We start from the raw sequence: 22,289 nt of genomic DNA on the forward strand, positions 1-22,289 counted from the left end.
CAATGAGCAGTACAACTAATATTTCTACTCGTAAGCATTGTCACTGCTGTAGGAACTGAAGTCGGGGGCATGGCTACCTCATTAACTTATTTTCAAACTCTATACAAAGATTTGAGCAATAGCCTAAAAGACATAATTGAATCAATTATATCTTTACAAAGCCAAATGGACTCCTTAGCGACTGTCACTCTCCAAAATAGAAAGGGGTGAGATCTTCTCATAGCAGAGAAGGGCGGTATATGTCTTTTCCTGGCAGAAGAATGCTATTTTGATACAAACCAGTCAGCCATACTACAAGATTCAGCAAAGACACTCACTGAAAGAGCCTCAGAAATTGATCAACACATATCTAACTGGGTTACTGGAAACCTCTTTTCTCTAAATAGTTGGCTGCCCTGGCTCCATTAGGGAGCCAAGCTCCACAATGGGGCCATTAGTCACCATTTTTCTTATACTGCTTTTGGGGCCCTATCTGTTTCACTGTTTTCAAAACTTCTTGCAGGACACATGAGGGCATTTACCTGCCAGACAGTCACAGAACTCCTCATGGCAGGGTACCGACTGCTGCAGCAGAGGGAGGAAGCACCACCTACCACTGCCCTCATCAGATCCAGGTTTAGCCCCAGTCTTCACCCCCTTGTCAGCTTGAAGCAGTTCCAGAAAGAGACCTTCACCCAAAAACCATAGAAAAAAAGCCTGGAATGTTAGATTTCCCTTGCCTCAAAATGGCTGCTACATAAAACATCAGCCTCCTTTCCATAATGCTCTGTGCCGTAAGATGGCTGACACATGGAATAGCAGCCTCCATGTTAAATACGGCTTCTCCTACCCAGGGACAGCCTTCTTCCTCCCATCATGCCTCTTTTCCCACCAAAAGAGTAACCTGATACTTGCTACCAAGTAACCAGTGATGTTAGAAGCCCCCCACCCCCCAGTGATGTGGCAGGCTCCTCCAATCCCTTAATGCTACCTCACTCAGTTCCACCCCAGCTCAGGCTAACCTCACCCCTGCTCCTATACAAGAAGCTCCTTGTTCTGCCATGCTACTTTGTCCTTTGTTAGGAGACGACCCAGCAGATCCTCCCCATAATAAAAGCTTGTTGTAGTCCTGGTCTGCTCTTGGTTTTTCAGCTCTTTTACCTAACACCCGTACCTCCTTGCCATGTGGTGCCCTACACTCCCCTGCTAGCAACAGGCCATCACCAAATGTGAGACCTTGACCAGAAATGTGAGCCAAAATTAACCTCTTTATTTAAAAACTGATCCATCTGGACTTTTGAGTTATTAGCAGATGAAGACAGATTAAGATACTCTCTGTCACACCTATAAGCACAGTTTCTCAAGAGATTAGAAATAATACATCCATCATCCCAAATTGGACAGCACATTACACATTCTGATGAGAATAACAATAGGGTTTTCAGTAGTGCTTCAAACCTTAAAACAAGACCAACCGGAGATTTAGCTCAGTGGTTCTGCTGCCTGCCTTTGCAAGCACAAGGACCCGAGTTTGATCATCAGTACCAAAAACAAAACAAAACAAAACAAAATGAGACCAAATCTTAAACTGTTAAGTACCAACTCTCTGTTAAATGTTCAGAACATATTTATACCTTACCTAAATTTGGTTCACATATAAATTGATCAACTTACAATTAGAGTCCATTATTTTGAATATAAATTATACATATTTATTGATGCATTATTTCACGGTGCAATTCCCAAGATGAAGAGACAGTGTAACATAAAGCATTAAGAGCACTCGCCTTGAATTTTGACTCCATAGTTTCCCTGTGTAGCTTTTAGCAAGTTAATGTCTAATAGCCCCAATTAGCTCATGATTTCTTCTGTAAAGTAGGGAGAACAATTCTTTCTTTGCACAGTTCGATGAAAATTGAGATCATCTCCACACACACATGTGCATGTGCACGCACACACACACACAGACACACACACACAAAGTGGTACTAGGCAACTACAAGTGTGCAGAGTTATATTTCAGCTTTTAGAAGCAGAAAAGAGTAAGGGAAAGATGCCAACACATCAAGCCAATGAAATTGATTTCATATTAATAACTTTAACAACACATCAAGAAGAATTTTGCTCAAATAAAACTTGAAGAATATTTGACATCTCATGTCATCAGTAACTTTTTAACTGAAAGTTACAATGTTTTCTTCTTAACACAAATTAACTATATGCAACTCTCTTTGATAGCTTCTAATTGTCTGTGCCAAGAATGTCTTTACCAAGGGAAATTCTACCTGCAGAATGTATTTGTCCTGTTGATTTTACTTTGAAGATTATAGGCTTGAAGCAAATGACATTTATCTTACCATTTTGCTATAAAAATTATAAATTATGTTGAAAAATTTGAAAATGTATGTTTCTGCAAGCCAAGTAACATCAATAGAAGACTAAAACATTGTGCTCTGTGGAGGCTGCATTGTGCAGGGTTGGGGAGAGAAGGACTGCATAATGAAATCAACAGAAACTTGTATCTTCTCTTTCTTTGTCCTATGAAGAATTCCAGAGCTTTCAGTTTGTAGTGTACCACACTGCAAGGTAGACAAGTATACACAAACTAAATGTATTAAGGAAATATATTTTGGAAAGCCCTTATTTTTAAAAAATCCAAAAACAATATCATCCGCTATCATTCTTAAAGGTGTTTTCTAACCTACAAGCCACATTCACCAATTTTTAAATTCCAGAAACTCACTATAAAGTGAAAGAAATGTCTATAGTGTTTTACAGGCATGATAATTACAGCAAATGTTTGCTGGATCAATAATCAGATACTCACCTTGCTAAAGAAATTCTTGCACGCTGACCTCCACTCAGGGTGATTCCACCTTCTCCAAGCACTATATTGTCTTTCTCTGCAAACTTGGAGATGTCCTATTATCAAAAACAGAAAATAAAGAGAAATTTTAGTACATTAAATTTGAAATTGAAAATTATATTTTTCACATATAATCTGAAACAGAGTACTAATTCAACCACAGTAAAAATTTGCATCTAAATGATTTCAAATGCAATTTAGTTTGTGAAAATAACAGTGCTGAAATTTTAGAAGCAAATTTCTCTGATGTTTAAAAGGTAATTCATGATCATTAAATACAAAATGGAAAATATAAAAGTTATAAAATGTATAGATTACAAAATTGTACAAATTATTGAACAAAGTAATTTTATAGATAATAAAATCCTGGAAGAGGTGGGTTTGGTCTGAGAATTGGAGAATGCAAAGAGCTAGATAGAAAATAATCTCTTTTTTGCTCAAAAAGTTCTCCACCTTTTCAATATCATCATCATATATCTGTTCATTTCTTTTTTTTTCAGCTTTAATTGAGTTTATTGGTACATTTTAGGGATACAGTACAGTTACATTCATTGTTGGGATCTTGTACCTCTACATGACAAGTCTTGATTCTCATTTTTTCCCTTACCTCTGGCCTCCCTTCACCCCCTCCTCCCCTCCCCATCTACAAACACTTTATTTTCATCTTTTCATTATCTCACATTTTTTTCTTTTCCCTTTTTACCCTTCCCTTACCCATCCTTTTCTTTTGTTTCCACCTCCTCTTTCTCTCCTCTAAAAACTCTTTTTCATCCACCCTTCTTTTCCTAAGGTACAACAGTCTACTCTTTAGTAGATATGCTCACTGAATTTAAATGTCCAAACACTACAAATACAATTCTATTCTATTAGTCTTCATAAGAGAACATCAACAAAAGCCTTCCTCAGCCAAATATTGTACTTACAAGCCTATATCATATCATTTAAAACAAGTCAAAGAAATTCACTAAACACAAGCAATGAGATTGACTATTCAAAAATACTTTTAATTCTAAAACAATACTTTAAACAAAGTCAAAAACATGTAATAGTACATAAGATCATAATGAGATAATTGACCATGTGAAATAGGAAGAAAAGGGCTAAAGGTGTAGGGAAAATGGGAAGGGTAGGGGAAAGGTAATAAGGAAAAAGAAAAAAATATGACAAAATGAAAAAATGGAAATAAAGTGTTTGTAAATGGGGAGGGAAGGAGAGAGTGAAGGGAGGGCAGGGACAAGGGGAAAAAATGAGAACCAAGACCTGTCATGTAGAGGTACAAGATCCCAACAATGAATGTAACTGTACTGTATACCTAGAATGTACCAATAAACTCAATAAAAGAAAAAAAATTTAAAAAAAAGAAAACATGTGGCAATAATGTCCAGAAAGCAAAACAGCCCCCTTTTTAACTCTTTTCTCCACTAGCAACTGACAAATCACTGGAGATAATACTACAGCAGCATCCTTTTTAGCAGTTGTAAAAATTTGAAGCAACTTAACACAAAAGATCAGTCCATAATATGTACTCAGATACCAATGTCTTGCAATAATTTTATAATGTACTTACCAATCCTCTGAATAAAGCATTCATTTCTATTTGGCCTTGGGTAGAATATTTATCTAATGTGACAACATACCCTATTTCTCCCAAAAGAAGAAAAGCAGATTTTTAGGGCCTAATTGCATAGCCTTTCCCAGTACATTAGTATAAGGGATGTTTTTGAATTGTCATTTTATTTTATTGCTTCTGTTCAGTGAATTTCATTGAGTTGTTTAAAATATTTATTATATTTTTATATTAGGCTCCTATGTGCAAAATTGGGCTGAAACAGGCTTTTGTTGACCGTCTCTTATAAAATTAATATAATAAAATGAAGGGATGGTGAATGAAAAAATCATTGAACACAGAAGCTCTGGGTTCAAATCCCAGGTTTGCATGACCTTACCAGAAATACTATTGTTAAAATGACTATTGATTATTGATTTAAAATTTCTACTATAATATGTTTCAGCAGTAATAACAAACAAGAATATGTTCTAATCCTCACACTTTCTCCTAACATACTACTGAATGAAACATACCTAGATAGACACATTAATATTTTAGTAGCCAACATCACAGTAACCTTGGTGAGTCAACAGCAGAATACTACACTAACAAAGTCAATTAATAAAAATATCTTCAGGCAATTCTGTGCTTGAATTAATTTGTGAATGTTTATTTGTAGACTGGACTAGACTACAAGACTTCTGTATTTCATACGTAGCTCTATTACTACATCCTGTCTGATGCTCCTTGCATTTTACTACCCTCCCTTCCCCCAAAGCCTAGCATCAGGATCAACAATATGCACAATTTCATAAATTTATATCAGTGAGATATATTTTCATGAATAAAATGGCTGGTCCAAAAGTATGTGTTTTATTTTTTAAACATACTGCCAGATTCTTTTGTGAAACTACTAAAAAGGTTTACATATTCATCAGTAAGTTTTGATAGTGCCTTTTCTTCAGATCACCACCAATAATACATATATTCACAGTTAATTACTTGCTAATATGCCATTTAAATTTGCATTTTCCTTAATATCAATGTTAACATTTATTAGAATTTATCCTTTTCTTATCAACTCATTTTTGTAATAGATTTTAGCAACTTTTCTGACGTATATATTAAAACATTTTTCTTTCTTTCTGCTATGCATATGCCTATCTTACATAAAATTTTAATTTTTCATGAAATCTGTGAATCTGGAATTCCTATATTTAAAAAGTACTACCCAACCTTCAGATTATACATATCATATCCTACATTTTCTTTTCAAATATTTATTCTTTATTTAACTACAAATTTTAATGAAGGTATAATTTATATTTACATCTGGCGTGAGGTAAAAACTTTCTTTTAAATGTATAGCAGTCATGATTAAATTAATAACTTTTTATTGAATTTCTGTATCATTTATCATATTCTTATATTTCTGGGTTCTCAGTTTGGTTTCTTTGAATTATTTTTATATTTCTATACCAATACTCTGCCAGGTTTGAGAGTGCTTTGTTTTTTTGTTGTTGCTGTTCTTTTTTGGTTTTTCTTTTTCTTTTTTTTTTTTGGTACCGGGGATTGAATTCAGGTCCTTGCCTTGCAAGGCAGGCCACCGAACCACTGAGCTAAATCCCCAGCCCAAGAGTGCTTTGGTTTTTTAATGGCTTCAGGTATGATGTGATATTTGACAAAGCATAATTCTTATTTGTAAATTTCCGGGCTCTCTTTGGTCATTTAGTCTTCCTATACTAATATTATTTATAACAATAATAATATAAAGAACAAAAATACCTAATATACAGTGACAAGCGCTGATTTAAATTCTTGGATGCATCAACTTTTTTATTCTACTATTATTTAAATATGAGGAAAGTGAGGCTTAGTAAAGATGAATATCATTCCAAAGATAACAGATGGAGCCAAAATTCCAATCAAGGAAGTTTCCCTATAAAATATCTACTTTTCACAATTTATTACCCAGGTGAAATTTGAATTTAGTTTAACAAAAGTCTAAAAACAACTTCATTAGGATGTATTTGTAATTTCAATACATGTCATACATAAACATAGAGTTCATATTTTAAAATGCTAAATTGATTAAAAATCACAATGCATCTATTAATTCAAATATAATATTTTAGATACTGCAATAAAAATTTATAAATTTTAAGTATTTGGTTTTATACATTTCTTGATAGATTTTTTCTTGAATAGTCTATGGTTTGCTAGTACTGTGTCCTAAATAGCAATTAGTTTTCATTTTAATTTTTAAATGGGCATGGTAGGTATAAGAGTCTAATTAGATGATGTCAGTGGAAACCTTTGCGTACTATCATTTCTTATGATGCTAAGTAATTTTTAAAAAATTGAGAGACGACTGATATAAGAGTAGTTTGTATATATAAAACTTTTAGATATTTTAATTAGAGCTTTAAAATTTTTTATTCTGCTTGAGCTCAAGAGCAGAGATTTTTCAGAATTACTTGAAGTAATCTAAATTGATAGAAAATTAAAGATATTTCAAGAATTAGACAAGACACTACCCTTATCAATACTTCCCTCAATAATATTTAGTGACATATAACATGTGACTTTTATTTACAATTATAGACATATAACCAGAGTTTATCACAATTGCTACCCAAAATATTAATTAAAATGATTGGGCTGTATACACAAACAAATTATATTATACATAAAATACACGCATGAATTTATATATATTCACATCCTTGCATTCATATCTTGGTCTCACATTATCTACTATTATGGCACTCAGAGTGTCCTGCATGATTAAAATGGGATGATTATTTTCTTTCCGAACTAGGTTACTATTTCTTATCAAAAAGTTAAAACACATGTGGAAGATATGAAGTTCATGAAAAATTTATGAAGGAAAGTGAGATGATGGATATGATCAAAATATGTGTATGACAATGTCACAATAAAACCCAATGTTTTAAAATTAGTATGCCCTAGTATGAACTACATAAAAATGCAGTTGTTCCACTTTCCAAATATTTCTCCTCTTCAGTCCTGTTATATAGCATAACAGTTGATTCACTGAAAATGCTCATCATATTCCATGATACCAAAATAGAGGAAATTCAGTTATTTTCTTAGTTGACAAAACAAAGTTGGTTGAATAGCAACTTTAAAGACAGAAGACGTTGTATTCCACTTTCAACAATTAAGTATCTCATTCATTCCAGCCAGTCACGTCATATTCTTACTAGAAAGAACAACAGCAAAAAACTAAAGCAAACAAAAAATACTGGACTGATGTGAACTCCAGAATAGAGTGTAAACTTTAGCCACAACTCCCAGCCCTTCTCCATGCCCACTTCACCCTTTAACCACACTGAATTTTTATAGTTCCCCATACGGAACTTCTTTTTCATCTATCTGTGCTTTTGCATCTCCTATTCTAGAGTGCAAGTCCCCTACTTCTTCATCTAGAAAACTCCTTCAAATTCAATAAAAATTTAATTTCTTTAAATATCTCCCATAACATCCCAGTCTCCACTCTCTGTTCCTATATATCATCCATTTTCTATTATCAATTAGTGCCCACTAATTTTATAAAATGTTGGGTTACAGTGTATTTATTTTTATCATATCCATCTCCTCATTACTGTCCCTTATAACATTCTTTCTCCTCTCATTTTCCTTCCTCTTGCCATTGTTACTTTCATGCCATCTTTTTTAGAGTCCACAAATTACGGAGAACATGAAACATATAGCTCTTTCTGACTCTGGCTAAGTTCTCTTACCATCCCACCCATTTTCCTGCAAGTGACAAAATTATGCTCTTCTTTGTCATTGAATAACACTCCACTGTGTAGATATACCATGTTTTGCTTATCCACCCATCTGTTGATGGGTACCCAGTCTGGTTCCATATTTTTGCTATTGTGAATTATGGCTCAATAAACCTGAGTATACAGCTATCCAATTCCTTCATATGTATACCAAGGAGTGAGCTGGATCAAGCTATAGCCCTACCTTTATTTTTTTGAGGAACCTCCATATTAATTTCTATAGGGGCTATTCTAATCCACATTCCTAGTCCTAGTGTAGCAGCAGTCTTTATGACACATCTTTATGACAACACACTTATACACACAAACAAAATAAAAAGTGGCAAAGGATATGAAATCAGAAAGGCTAAAAGCATAGAAATAAGTATCTCTCAAGTAATCACAACTTCAAATTAGAGCAATAGAAGTAGAACAAGAGAATAAGAATAGCAAAAATCAAAGTCAATAACAAAACTCTCAGATATATGAGAAAATGGAGATGCTTATAAATGGCTAGTACGACTGTAAGTTGGTAGAGCTACTTAAAAGTTCAAGTCAGAAGTACCTAGTGTAATTTCAAATATTGCGTATGTTCTATGGTCTTGCAATTCAACTGCTATATTTTTGCACCAGAAAAACTCTTGGATATGTGCAGAAGATAAATATTCAATGATTTTCATTGCAGTATTGAACACTCTAAATGTTCATCAGTAGCAGAATGAGTACATAAAATGTGACACATTATGAGTACAACACACAGTAAAAAAAGAATGAAATAGTTATCACACATCAGTTGCACAGCTGGATCTTAAATACGTAATAGGTGCCAATAAAACAAGTTTAAAAATGATGTGCACAAATTATATAATATATGTAAACTTTAAAGCTACACAAGACTACCAAACACTGTTCACAAGAAACAATATGTACATATGGGTATGAATTCATTTAAGTGGATTGGAAATGCACACAACACATTCCTGGTACTAATTACTGAAGCTTGGAGTTTTGTGGCAGAACGATGGTAAGTAAGAGAGATGGAGTGAAAAGTCTTGCCAAGAATTTTTCTAGGCTCCTAACAACACAGTTAAGGAAACAGAGATGTCGTTGTGCGAAAGTTTCCTGTCTAGAATAGACAGTATTGGTATAGATTACCTTCAAAAAGTACAAAAATAAAAGATTCCTGCATGAAAAGATGTGCTCAGCCAAGATATGTGGCCTCCGTTTCTGCATTGAAATGGTTATGAAAAGAAGTATGTACACTTGTATGACTTTAAGAAATATTTCAGAAATCATAATGAATATGAAGTTGCTGAGAGTGAAATGAAATCAAATAGTGGAGATACTATGATTTAGTTCTTTATTTTCATTATATATCAGCAATTCTAATATCCTGTTATTAATGTGAGTACCTTTTCCAATTACCCAGTTTATTGTTCATGCGCAGATTTTTTAGTGTTTGGCTTTGTGTATTGATTTAACATAAAGCACTCTGAATTATAATGCAATGTTAAACATTTATCTTTGCTGATTACTAAGGGCACTCAAATCTGGTAATATATTTATCTTAAGGGTGTTGGTTTTAAGAGAGAAGAACTTTTCTTTCTGTGGAAATTATAATCTAAAAAGTCACGTACTTGATGCTATCATGAGTTTTTAGAAAAGCTGCATAAGAACATGTACTGCTTAGGGAAGCTTGTGCATAGAAGAAAAGTTTTTTGGTTTTGTTTTGTTTTGGTTTGCTTAGCAAATTTCCTAGTGTTCCTTTGGAATTATCCACAGAAATTGTTAGAGGAAAACATTCAACAGAATTAAGGTGCTGTATATGATTTGACCTCTTGGATAAAACTTTACTGGAATTTTTAATGGAAAAACTAGTCTAAAATCAAATACAAACTTTTGTGATCAATGAATTTTTTGTTGCACTTGACTCTAAACAAACATTTCTTTCCAACTATTTTCCACTGACATTTCAATTTTTACTCACTTTCTTAACCTAGTATATCTATAGATAAAATCAAAATTTGGAGCATTCGCTATTATGGCATAGTGTTTACACCTGTTATCAGAATCGCTTGGGAAGCTTATTTTAAAATGCTATACTTAATCATAGGATATGTGGCTCAGGAATCTTCAGTATAAACTGTGATGGTGGTGCTGGTGGTGGTGAAGATGATGATGATGATGATGATGATGATGATGATGATGATGATGATGATGATGAATCCGCTGCCTACCATTGTTTGGGTTTCTCATCCAGATACTTGCTCTTCTGGCTGACTTCCTTTATAACATGCTGATCAGAAAAGGTAAACACTGACTTGAAAGGGTTCTGTGCATACAACACACTGGGTTTGTTTGAGATTGTAAAACACTAGAAAATACTTAGATAAAGAGTACTAGAGAGGGTGAAAGTAATATAAGTGTACAATAAAGATTAACTTATTTTATTATTAAGGAGTGTATAATATACCCAATGTGGTATATATCTTTTCACATGGTAACCTTTTTATTTAAAAAAAATCAAATAAACTTTTATCATCCCAATATTATTCAATTGGACCAAACAAATCAGAAATCATTAAGGAAAAATTGCTAATAAACAGCTCATTAACTCTGAACTGAATATACAATAGGACAATGATACAGCATGTTATTATACTAGAGAGAGAAATAAAAGGGAAAGAACTTTAAAGAAAGGGCGGAGTCTTATATATAATGGTTCTGTGTAATTTTGCAATATTTACTGAGTACATTTGAGCTTCCTGCAACTTTGAAGATAGGAAAATACCATAAACCCTATTTTATGGCTGGCTTATCACTTTTAGAACAACCTTGGCATTACAGATGCTTGTGGTACGGGAGGAGGGTGAGAAGATAAGGTTAAGGGAACTTGAACTTTAGGGTAATGGCATTCAATAAAGCATACCTCTAATACTGAATGCCTAATGTCATTGATATTTTTAAATTACTGAATACTGTACTTTCTTATTCACACATGGAAATTGGGAAAGAGAAGGGAGATGTTTGGAGCCAGTGGAGAGAACAGAGGAAGGGTACAGAGTGTGAGAGAATGTGACAGAGACAATAAAGTATTGGGGAGAAAGAAAATGATCAAACGTTTTTGCACATAGTTATCGTATATATGAAGGTGTTACTAAGAGAGCTTCATGGTTCATGTTCATGTATAATATGTACATGGTTCATGTATAATATGTATCAACAGAGGTAAACTTCCACAGCAGAAATGATGAATTCATTTTAAAAATTGATGTTTTAAGGGATGGGGACTTAGCTCAGTGGTGCTACACCTGTCTTGCAAGTGCAAGGTCCTGAGCCTGATCCGTGGTACCAGAAAAAAAAAATTAGTGTTTTATTTATTAGGTAAGATAATCTTGTGATCAAAGTTAAACTTGATTATATATAGAAATATTGAATGAAGATTAAACCCTTCTAGAAAGCAGTAGAAGAACTTTTAATCAGTTTGAAAAATAAAAAACACTTTCCCTCACAATAAGTACTGATCAAGTTCATAGCAGAAAACTCAAGTTCAAATACAATTTTTGTGGGACCAACAAAAGTTCAAAAATGGATGTTGAAATAATTTTTGTCACTAATATTAAATTATTGTTTTATGATAATTTATGTGTGTATAAACTTGAAGTACACAGATAATTCTGTTAATCTCATTATACTTCTTCAATGCATAGCTCTGCATTCATATTTAAAACTAGTAACAAGCGATTTTAAAAGAAGAATTATGCGGTGCAGTAATTTAAAGTATTTAGAATGCTGGCAGTTGGTTTCCCTTAACCCTCTGCAGCTTGAGAGTTTTAAGATAATTAGATTTCATTAATTATATAAAACATAAAAAAGATTCTTGAAACAAATCTTTAGTTTATTCTGCTTGTACAGTAGACTCATTTTCAGACACCATATTCCATAGTCTCTCAAATTAGCCTTAAAAACCTAGTTTTTTAAAAGCTCTCTGGATGATTTTCATTAAGCTGATCTAAGAATTGGCATTTAGGAACTGCTAATTCCTTAACTATCCCCTGTAGGTCTGCCAACCAAATCCAATCACTCAAAAAAGAACAGTCTTCTTTCCCTTATGGATACATGACTGTGTTATCTTAACTTGGTCCTGCAATGGATTTTCCAAGATGTTTTCCAGGTCCCTAGTCAGTGAGCTTCCTTTAGGGAACAGAACTCCTTAGGAAGGGGAGATGGGCTTCATAGTTGCCTACCCATTACCTCTGAAGGCCATACCATGATCCTTATTCTCTCAATGTCTGACTTTGGACCAGGAGCCTCGCTGGGCAGGTTTTGTACCAGTGCTGAAAGCCAGTCCACCTGTTCTTAAGATTTCCTCATTTTATCCTGAGTTCGATCCCCGGTACAAAAAAAGAAAAAATAGATTTCCTTATTTTAAATTTGAGGTTATGAGCATCAAAAAGATTCTACTCCAATGGTGGAAAAAAAGGAGAAGAAAGTTTGGGAGGAGATATGTAAAGAAATACCCTGATTTACTTAAATTTCAGGTATTAGAATAAGTGAGCAGTTTTTCCAGGTATACTTATTAAGGACTGCAGTATCTTGAAGGTATTGTTTCCATGAAAATACATATCTTATTTTTCAAAACTCTGACATGGAATCCTCAGTGCCATTATTTCACTAATCTTTGTTATCATAATTTTCTCAACAAACAGAAAATTCAGTCTTGATTTAATACTATTACAATCAGTGAAATTAACCACATGAAGTTCTAACTTAAAGTCAACAACATTCAAAGGATAAGTCATTAAATTCTAAGATGGCGTTTCTCTTCTAACATGCAATATTAATAGAGCAACACTAATAGAGGATGGTATTGCTTGTTCCATCAATTTTGAATCAAGTAATCTTGAACAAGTCTCAAACTTTCACCCCTTTTCATTACAATGTGAATACTATTACTTCATAAATGTCTTTCTACAAAATTTTTATTATTCTCTTTTAGTCTGCATATCAGTGCTGGATGTATCTTTCTTAAATATTGTTTTGGTCATAGCATGACCTCAGGAAGGAAAGCAACCATGGAGGACACTAGACTCACTTTCCTCCCAGGGCACCTTCTATAATCTCCAGGATAGAGCACTTCCCAGATTCCCCCACTCCTCTGCAGCTTGAGTACTATGTAAGAATTGGTTGTCACCAGTTACATGAAATATAAAAGTGACATGAAAGATCATCTGTCTTTCTGCTTCTTTGCTGTTTTTGTTTTTCCCCTGAGAAGTAGGGGGATATACAACATTGCTTTCATTAGGGAGATGGCTATGATAATAATGTAATGAATACTACACTAAAAACATAAATAAGAGAAATGGCAACTCAGATGAAGAAGTAGAACGAAGATGTCCAGGAAAACACTTCCCCTGACACTCCATACAGCACCTTTTTTTTATTATTCTTACTATACTTACCACTGAAAAAGATATTATTGATTTTTAAACTATTATAATCTATCTCCTGTAAGTTGGATGTGAACTTCATAAATAGGAACTGTCTTGTTTATCCCTGTTTCTACATTATTTCTACAATAATGCCTGCCACACAAAAGTAGCTCAACAAACAATTTTGAATAAATGGCATAATATGAACTCTTTCAACTTTCCATTACACTTGACTTCTTATTTGTATACGCAGGATCTTGTCTTTATTCATTCTAGTTCATCCGAAGTGGTTCCCCTTCACCTGCTAAGTCTAATCTTCCCAACATGTTCTATGGTATTGGCTTCCTTATGCTATAAGTCCACCCCCTTTTCTCTTCTGCACTGAACATTCCAACAGCTCCCTCTCCTCAAGTCCCCTGCTGTTGTCATTCAGCCATGTTCATTGATGTTTTTATTTACTTTTCTTTAATTACAAAGCAGGCTGAGTACTTTTTATATGTTCAAAGGCTTTGTATATTTTTAATAACTGTTCTGCTTCTATGCATGGCATATTTTTCACTATTATGCTATCCATCTATTGATTTGCATAGGATTTTTTTGGTAAAATTAAGAAGATTAATCTATGAGTTCTTAAGAATCTCACCTGGGCTGGGGATTTAGCTCATTGGCACCACACCTGCCTCACAAGTGCAAGGTCCCAAGTTCAATCCCCAGTACCACAAAAAAAAAAAAAGAGTCACTTAATGTATCCAAAGAAGATGCCATTATTGACTATTCCCTACTACTTAAAGTGTTCACTTCCCTTCAATTCTACATCACATTCTCCTGGGTTTATCTCTCCTGATTTTTGATCTGTCCTTCATAGGCCCTTCTGACTCCACTACCTCTAAAGTATCCAAATCCCATCCTCAGCTAATTCTCTCACATTATACCCAGCTTGGTGATACCATCTACCCTTATTACTTAATTTAAAATCTACAGGCTGAGAACTTCCTCATATCTGCTTGTAGCCCAAAAATCTCTACTAAGCTCCCCTCAAGATCTCTGTAATAACCTCAGTGATTTCAAAATAGAGTACACTATTTTTATCTTACCAACCTACCACTGCGAGGGTTACCCCACTCATCCAACTACCCGATTCAGAAAGTTTGCAGAGAGGGGAGGAGAATGAAAAGGTGCCAGTCGATGGGTACAATGTTTCAGTTAAGATGAATAAGCTCTGGAACTCTACTGCACAATACAGTGACTACAATTAGTAATAACGTCTTATGTACTTGAAACTGGCTCAGAGTAGATGTTAAAGGTTTTCACAACACACATACTAATAACTATATGATTAGTGTATATATTAATTATGTTGCTTGTAATAATCATTTTACAATGAATTAAAACAGATGTATATGGTAAATGTATACAATTATTTCATGCCAATTATAACATGAAAGGTGTAAACATCTAAGTGATGTAAAACTCTAAACAAAGATTAGATGTGTGAACATCTAAAACATAATAAATTTAAAAACTTGGCATCCTCTTTGATTCCTTCCTTTCTCACTTCCCATCTTGAATAAGTGAGCAAGTCTTTCCCTTCAACCTTTTTACTCTCTCAAGAACCAATCGGCTTCTCTTTCTTTACTGCCTCCTATGCAACAGATCCTTATCATCTCTCACTGGAATCACTGCAACAACCTCCTAAATGATCTTCTTGCCACTAGCCTTGCTCTCCTCCAGTTATTATGTTGCAGCCAGAGACATCTTTGTAAAGTGCAAATCTTAAATCATGACCTCAGTGTGTCCAAAGGCCCTCCATGTAATGTTCAAGTACATATAAGGTCCTTGTTGATTTAACAGTGCTCTCGCAGTTCAGCTCTCACCATACAGCACTTCCTTTCCAGATTCCAGCCTTACTGAACTACCTATAACTCCTCAAAGGCGCAAAGTACTTCCTTGGGTCAGGAACATTTCATTCTGTACCTCAGTCACATACAAGTGACTATAGCTCCTGAATATACAAATGTTTTCCTTTGACTTCAGGCCTTGTGCATTCTATTCTCTTTCTGGAATGTTCTCTCTGTTCTTCATTCACATAACACTGCTCATTCATCATCTCTCAGCCTAGATGTCACTTCCTTCGGGGCCACCTTCCTTGGTCTTTTAAATCCAGATTTAATGTCACTTCTCTATTCTTACATGACTAATCTATAATCAATAGGATAGAACTTATCAAACTAAACTAGTCTTTACTTGTTTATCTTTCACACCAGAAAGTCTTTTGAAGACAAGGACTGTGTTTTGGTGATCAATATAGTCTCCCCAACATTTTTTGCACTTTTAAATGCAAACCTGATCATATCACTACAGCTTTAAAATACTTCAGAGAATCCCAAGATCTTCAACATGAGATTCAATTTCCTTAATGTAGCATATAAGATACTTTTTATATAACTGTCCCTCCCAGTTTATCCCTCACCATACATTTTTAATGCATTCTAACTGAATCAAGAGTTACTAAGAATTGTAATTGAAAAGTATTACAGACAGTTCTGAAAAGTAGTAATGGCAGTAAAATCTGCCATTTAAGGGATGTTTGTCTAGAAAAGACTTGTACTCAGTTTTTAGAAACATTAAGTTTCACTTCATGGAAAGGACTTTATGCATATTTCTCTATTGTTGTAGGGTCAGAAGCTTAGCGAGATGCCTGGAGCCATCTGATTTCAGAGGTCTTTCTATGTCTAAGCTTCTATTAAGACACAAGTATAAGATCTTCTCAGGATCTTTTTAAATTTCACCTCTTCAATATGGAAAACTCTATAAGCCTAGAATGCCAATTCTTCAAGAGGGGTGAAATAGAAGGCAGACAGATGATAGATAGATAGATAGATAGATAGATAGATAGATAGATAGATAGATAGAGACACTAATACTGGATTTTTATTTTGTGTTTTAAATCTTAAGATCTCGCTTAAATGTCTAATTACATTATCTATTTGTAAAATAGCTTGGTCCTTGGTACCAGACAGTTATAATTACATTTGTATACTGCCATTCTGTTGACTCGCCCAACTCTTACTAGGAGGGGCAGTCTCCAGGCTGTTTTGGTTTTAGAGACGTAAGAATTCATATTTGTTAACCTAATAATTAGATCCAGAATTGTTATCTTGACCCCTAAAACCTAGCTCACACTTTTGGAATCAGCACATTTTCACTTGAATGCAAACTCTAGGCAGAGTTGATGCAGGATAAATGGGAAGTGAGGATTCAGTACACTCATTCATGTAAAGTGCTTAACCCAAAGTTATGTATGTTCTGTTCATTGATATTAGCCAATGTTTATTTAAGTTCCAGTGATCAAATGAGGTGAAATAGCAGATTAGTTCATGAAACTCTATGGCATTTGTCATTGGTCCTGGTTCAATAGTTCTATAAAATAAATGTTTTAGCTTTGTATTACAATAAATAACTGTCAGTGCTGTGACACTTAATTACCTATCAGAAAATTACAAGTGGTTCAAGGTACAATTGGTAAAGTTTATTACGACTTAGGGGACACAGTTGAATGTGCTTCAAATATCAGTTATAGATGTCCATATGTCTAGACTAATATTGTATGCAAGTGCTAATTCCTATGGCACGTTTACCTGTCTACTTTTTCGAACTATTTGTGAACTCTCCTATAATGATAAATTGAACATTTAAAGGTTAAGCCTTAAGTTCTTACAGGTTAGTTTTGTCCAGACCTGGATATCCTGATGTCAAATTTGAATTCAATTAGTCATGTGGTATCTACATGATGGAATTTATTTCCCAGAACAGCCATTAACTCATTTCTTTGCTTACTTCCCTCCCAACTTTTTTCATACTTCATGCCAATTTGCCTCCCAACTTTTTGTTTTTGCTTTTTTTTTTTAAGTAAATGCTTGCCAGCTTCACTCTCAGTTTTATGTTTTCTTCTAGTAACTTAAATATGAAAACCTGAGCAGTAGTGGAATAAAAATACATGCAGATTTTACTTTCATCAACATACACAGTGTTTATTACAATGCATATGTAATGACTGTCATGACAAGTACTTTTCCTTAATAAGGATAGTTTTGTGGCTTCCAAAAGTATGGCAGCAACTTTGTGGAAGCCAATTACATATCCTAATCTCTGATCTTCTCATACTCCCTACCCCTACCTCCCACCACATACTATAATAAATGCCAATTACTTCACAAACACAGGTACTTTTACAAGAAAGTGAGTCACTGAGTAAAGTCAGTCTACCATTTGTTTCCCAAACACTGGACTGCCTAGAATTCTCTTCCATCAGCCAAGTGTACTATGTTGTACACTATGGTAATGGTCACATGCAAGGAAATGGTATTGTGCAAGTAAAAAAAAAAAAAAGCAAGAGAACAGTGTAATCTGTCTCTCTTTCAATGGTAAAATATAATTTCATAAGGGTTAAATAAGTTCACTAGGACTCAATTATATCAATTCTTTTTAAGCTAGAAAAGTCTCCAGGGCTGGCTACAGTAGTAACAAATATTAGAGGTCTGGGCCAGTTTGAGTACATGGAGACAAAAGCACAGGATAAGTGAGTGGCCGCAGGAATGCAAAAATGGTATTTTTAAAATAACTACCAATTTGCCTCAAAATCCATTCTATTATAACCTAGATTCAGTGTAGGTGTTGTAAAGCAGGACATGGAGATGTTCCCTCCAAAAAAGGTAAAGAATCAACACGACCTGCCCACTTATAGCTGCATACTATAAATTATTCTATCAAAACAGAACTATCTCCATGCCCTTCCCTGTGATGAAGTCTTTAAGCTATCTTACTGAGTGAATAATCTCTAACAACAAACTGAAATCAGAAAGCTATGTAAAATATTTTGTGCATGCTTTTTCCTCTCCAAATTTACACCGAACTGCCTACTCCTATGACACCAAGCATCATCACATGCACAAGTGCTGTGAAGATATTAGAGCTGAACAAAAACACAAAAAATGAGGAAGAGAATATTCTGTTCTTCTCTCAGGTGCCAAGTCTAGGTGTAATACTAAGAAACAGATCAACTTTGGCAGCTAAAATGAAAACATGAATGTTTGTACTTGGTGACTAGGGCTGCGTACAGATTATATTGAAGGATTCTTCTGTGGGCACCATTTAACCATCAAGGATTCTGTAAGGCTCTCATGTTCTTATGATCAAAACTCCTTAAAAGATAAAATTTTCATTTTGCATACAGGGATTATACAGCATGGAGGTGCACACCGGACCTTAACAAAGGTGAGAACATTTATATGAGAACAAAATTTTTTAAAAAGAGACTCTAAAATCAATGAAAATAGGAAAACTTCTGATTTTTGACTGTCAGGATAAAGAACATTTCCAGTTGCTTGTGCTACTCCTAAGAGATGTGTAATCATCTGTTCAACTTCAGTGTCTGTGAAGCTCAAGAACATGTTCTGAGCAAAATTCTTGCAACTGATATGTCTACTTCAAAACATTTCCCAGTCATTCAGCAAGAAATTTACTATTCTATCAATGTGCCACATTCAGTAAACCAAAACAGCATTTTTGAAATTGCTTTTCTCAGTTCTAACCCTGTAGTTAGGTAGATAAGACCAACATGTATGAAAGCCTTAGCACAGTGAATGGCATACACCAAATATTCATGTACATAGTACATTTTCCAGTATAAAGAACAAGGAATTTAAGAAATGCCTGGGTACTCTTACATACCATAAGGGAAGAAGATCTAACTTCGTTGCAAAAGTCAGCAGATCACAAAGGAGCAAGACTTAGAGAGTCTTTTACACAAGAAGCTGAATCTTATATTTTGCACGTTAGGCAAAGAAGGGGAAGAGTAAACTATACATTTAAAATCAAAAGGGAAGTCATAATCATTATACTGATTATTAATCAATTCCCACTTAGTGGCATTCTGCATTGGTTCTCTGTTAGCAAACTTTGTGAGTCCTCTACCTTTATGTGATAGGTCAGTTCTATGTAATTCAGCAGTCACATCTTTCTTTCCTGAGCCCATGATATCAACCTGCCTCCTTTCTGATTCCTATTGGGCAAGGAATCCTTAGTCTTAAATCACCTCCTCTCCGCTTTCACACTGTTGAGGAAAAAAATTCTTGAAAGGCCATTTTCCTTAATGTTCTTTCCTATGGGTGAAAACAATATATACGACTTTCTTTATCTTCTCACAATTTCTCTGCTTAACTTTTTCCTTTGTTTGGGCCCATCACAAACATTATCTGGATTATGGAAATAGGTTCTTTTTAGGGTCCCTTTTCCTAGTCAACACAGCAAATAGTAGTGCCAGCACTAATAACAGCTGCTTTATTTATTCTAGGGCTGAGGGTGTGGCGCAGTGGTAAAGCAAGTGCCTAGAATGTGCCCTGGATTCAATCCCCCCAAAATAAACCTAGAAGGATATATAAAATTCCACAAAATAGGCGATATTAGCTTCATATTGGAGGGGATGAACTCAGTACACAGAAAGGTTAAATAACTTTCTTTAGTAACTCGACTTTGTCAGGTTAAAAACCTATGTTCTTGGAGCAGGGTGTGTAGCTCAGTGGCAAGCTTGCCTATCTACCATGGAGAACCAGGATTCAAACTCCACCGTTACACAGGAAAAATAATAATAAAACAAAAAGAAAGAAAAAAAATCAAAAGCTATGCTCTGTCTGTTATTCCACAATTAGGGCGGGGTCCACCCTAATTCTGCTCATTTGTCAAATGTGATATATCTAAACTTCAAAGTGATTGCATCATTCCCCTATTTAAATCTCTCCAAGATCAAATTCCTGAGGCTGGCATACATGACATGGCCCTCCAACTCCATTCTTCCCCATGCATTGTCCCCAAATTACACTCCAGTTTTATCAAGATGTTCCTGGTGCCCTGTAGCAAACAAGTACTTTCATGTCCTGCATTTCTGTTCATATACTTTCCTCTGTTCAAAATTCACTTTCTATCTTTGATTCAACTTTCAAGTTATCTGTTTTACAGACAGCTCCCTGAAGAGCCCAGGGAGGCTTAAAGTTCTCCGTTGAGTTTCTGTACCCATAAGAGTACCTGTGGCCCAACCTGCCATAACATAAGGAAACAGTCTCTTTGTGTCTGTTTTCTCCTTTGACAGAAGGATGATAATCAAATCTTTCATTTTGTGCCCACCATGCCTCTACCACTGTGAACTGTGTCCGACACAATAAAACCACATCAATAATGTTTGTGAGTCTGAAAGGAACATAGAAAATAGGATCACTCCCCAACCCCAATTGCTATCTTTTGAGCATGGAAACAATATGCCCATATTACAAACCTTCAGGATCTTATACCATCTGATTTCTTCTACAGAATACCTCTGCTTTTGTTGACTGTGTCATGCAGACTACCATATTTACTAATAAATATTTTTATATTTTTTTATAATCGCTTTTGTCAACATCAAAATTCACATTGATGACTTTTCATCATTATATAGCTTTATTGTTCTCTTTTTCCTTAGTGATCCCAAATTCCATCTCATCACCAGAGTAATCACTCACTAACAAGTGCTAGAAGTGTGTCTTCTTGGTCATGCTCTGTGACCGTATTGTAGGTGGCAACAAGTTACAGTTTATTTGCTGAGTCAGCTGCTGTCTTTTACACCCAATATGTATCTCATTTATCCCTCTTAACAATCCAAAGACCATTTTACTCATCAACTTCCTACTTCTTTACATCAATGTAATCTCTCTACTTTATTGGCAGTTCTAATGTTCTAAATCACATATCCCACTGAGGCCATATGTTTCATTCTTGTTACCCTTAGAATTCTAGTAAATAATTCCATCAGAAGATGTTAGCCTAGTATCTTCATCTAGGAAGACACAGATGGACTCCTTGCTTCCTTCAAAAATTTAATTCTCACAAAAATCCCCCTTTCAGGGCTGGGGATTTAGCTCAGTGGTTCTGCGGCCTGCCTTGCAAGGACCCAAGTTCAATCCCCAGTACCAAAAAAAAAAACCCTTTTAGCTGGGCATAGCAGATTGTATCTGTAATCTTAACACTCTGGGAAGCTATGGCAGGTAGATTGCAAGATAAAGCCCAGCTTGGGACATTTAAACTGCTTAGTGAAACCCCTTCTCAAAATTAAAATTTAAAAAGGAGCTGGGTTTGTAACTCAGTATGAAGGTCCTAGGTTCCATCCATAGTACCACCAAAAAACAAACAAACAAACAAAAAACCTTTTTCTTTCTTGTCTTTTTTTTTTTTTTTGGTTTAGTTTTTTGAGACAAGATCTCACTATGTAGTAAGGCAAAAATTTATGACACTATTGCCTTAGCCTTTTTCATGCCAAAATACAAGGCTATGCCACCATGCCTTGCAACAAATAGATTCATTATTGATATTTTTTCTTTCTCCCACTAGTACTCAAATCCCTTAAGTACATGGATCATGTTTTACTCATGTGTTTTTTTTATTTCCAGCTCCTGGTACACCGTATAAAGTACAGCTAGCCTTAATAAATGTTTGCTAAATAAAGAGCCATTACCTTCTACTGCTTTAAAAAGGTAGTCAAAAAAGATGTATTATATGATTCCACTTATATGAAAGTTAAAGATAGACAAATTTAGGTGAACAGAGGTTAGATAAGTAGTAGTTTAAAAATGGGTAGGAGA

At 34.7% G+C, this 22,289-nt stretch overlaps 1 protein-coding gene across 1 annotated transcript in view; it reads right to left on the minus strand.

Annotated features, from left to right (window-relative positions):
* Cftr (CF transmembrane conductance regulator) overlaps positions 1–22,289 on the minus strand; it is a 177,009-nt gene that overhangs the window by 89,533 nt on the left and 65,187 nt on the right. The window contains exon 12 of the mRNA XM_010621897.1: positions 2,807–2,901. Within this exon, the coding sequence (XP_010620199.1) occupies positions 2,807–2,901 (95 nt within the window). The remainder of the gene's footprint in view (positions 1–2,806; positions 2,902–22,289) is intronic.

This window comes from Fukomys damarensis, unplaced genomic scaffold, assembly GCF_012274545.1.
Source record: "Fukomys damarensis isolate Sample0158 unplaced genomic scaffold, DMR_v1.0_HiC HiC_scaffold_4, whole genome shotgun sequence".
Lineage (NCBI taxonomy): Eukaryota > Metazoa > Chordata > Mammalia > Rodentia > Bathyergidae > Fukomys > Fukomys damarensis.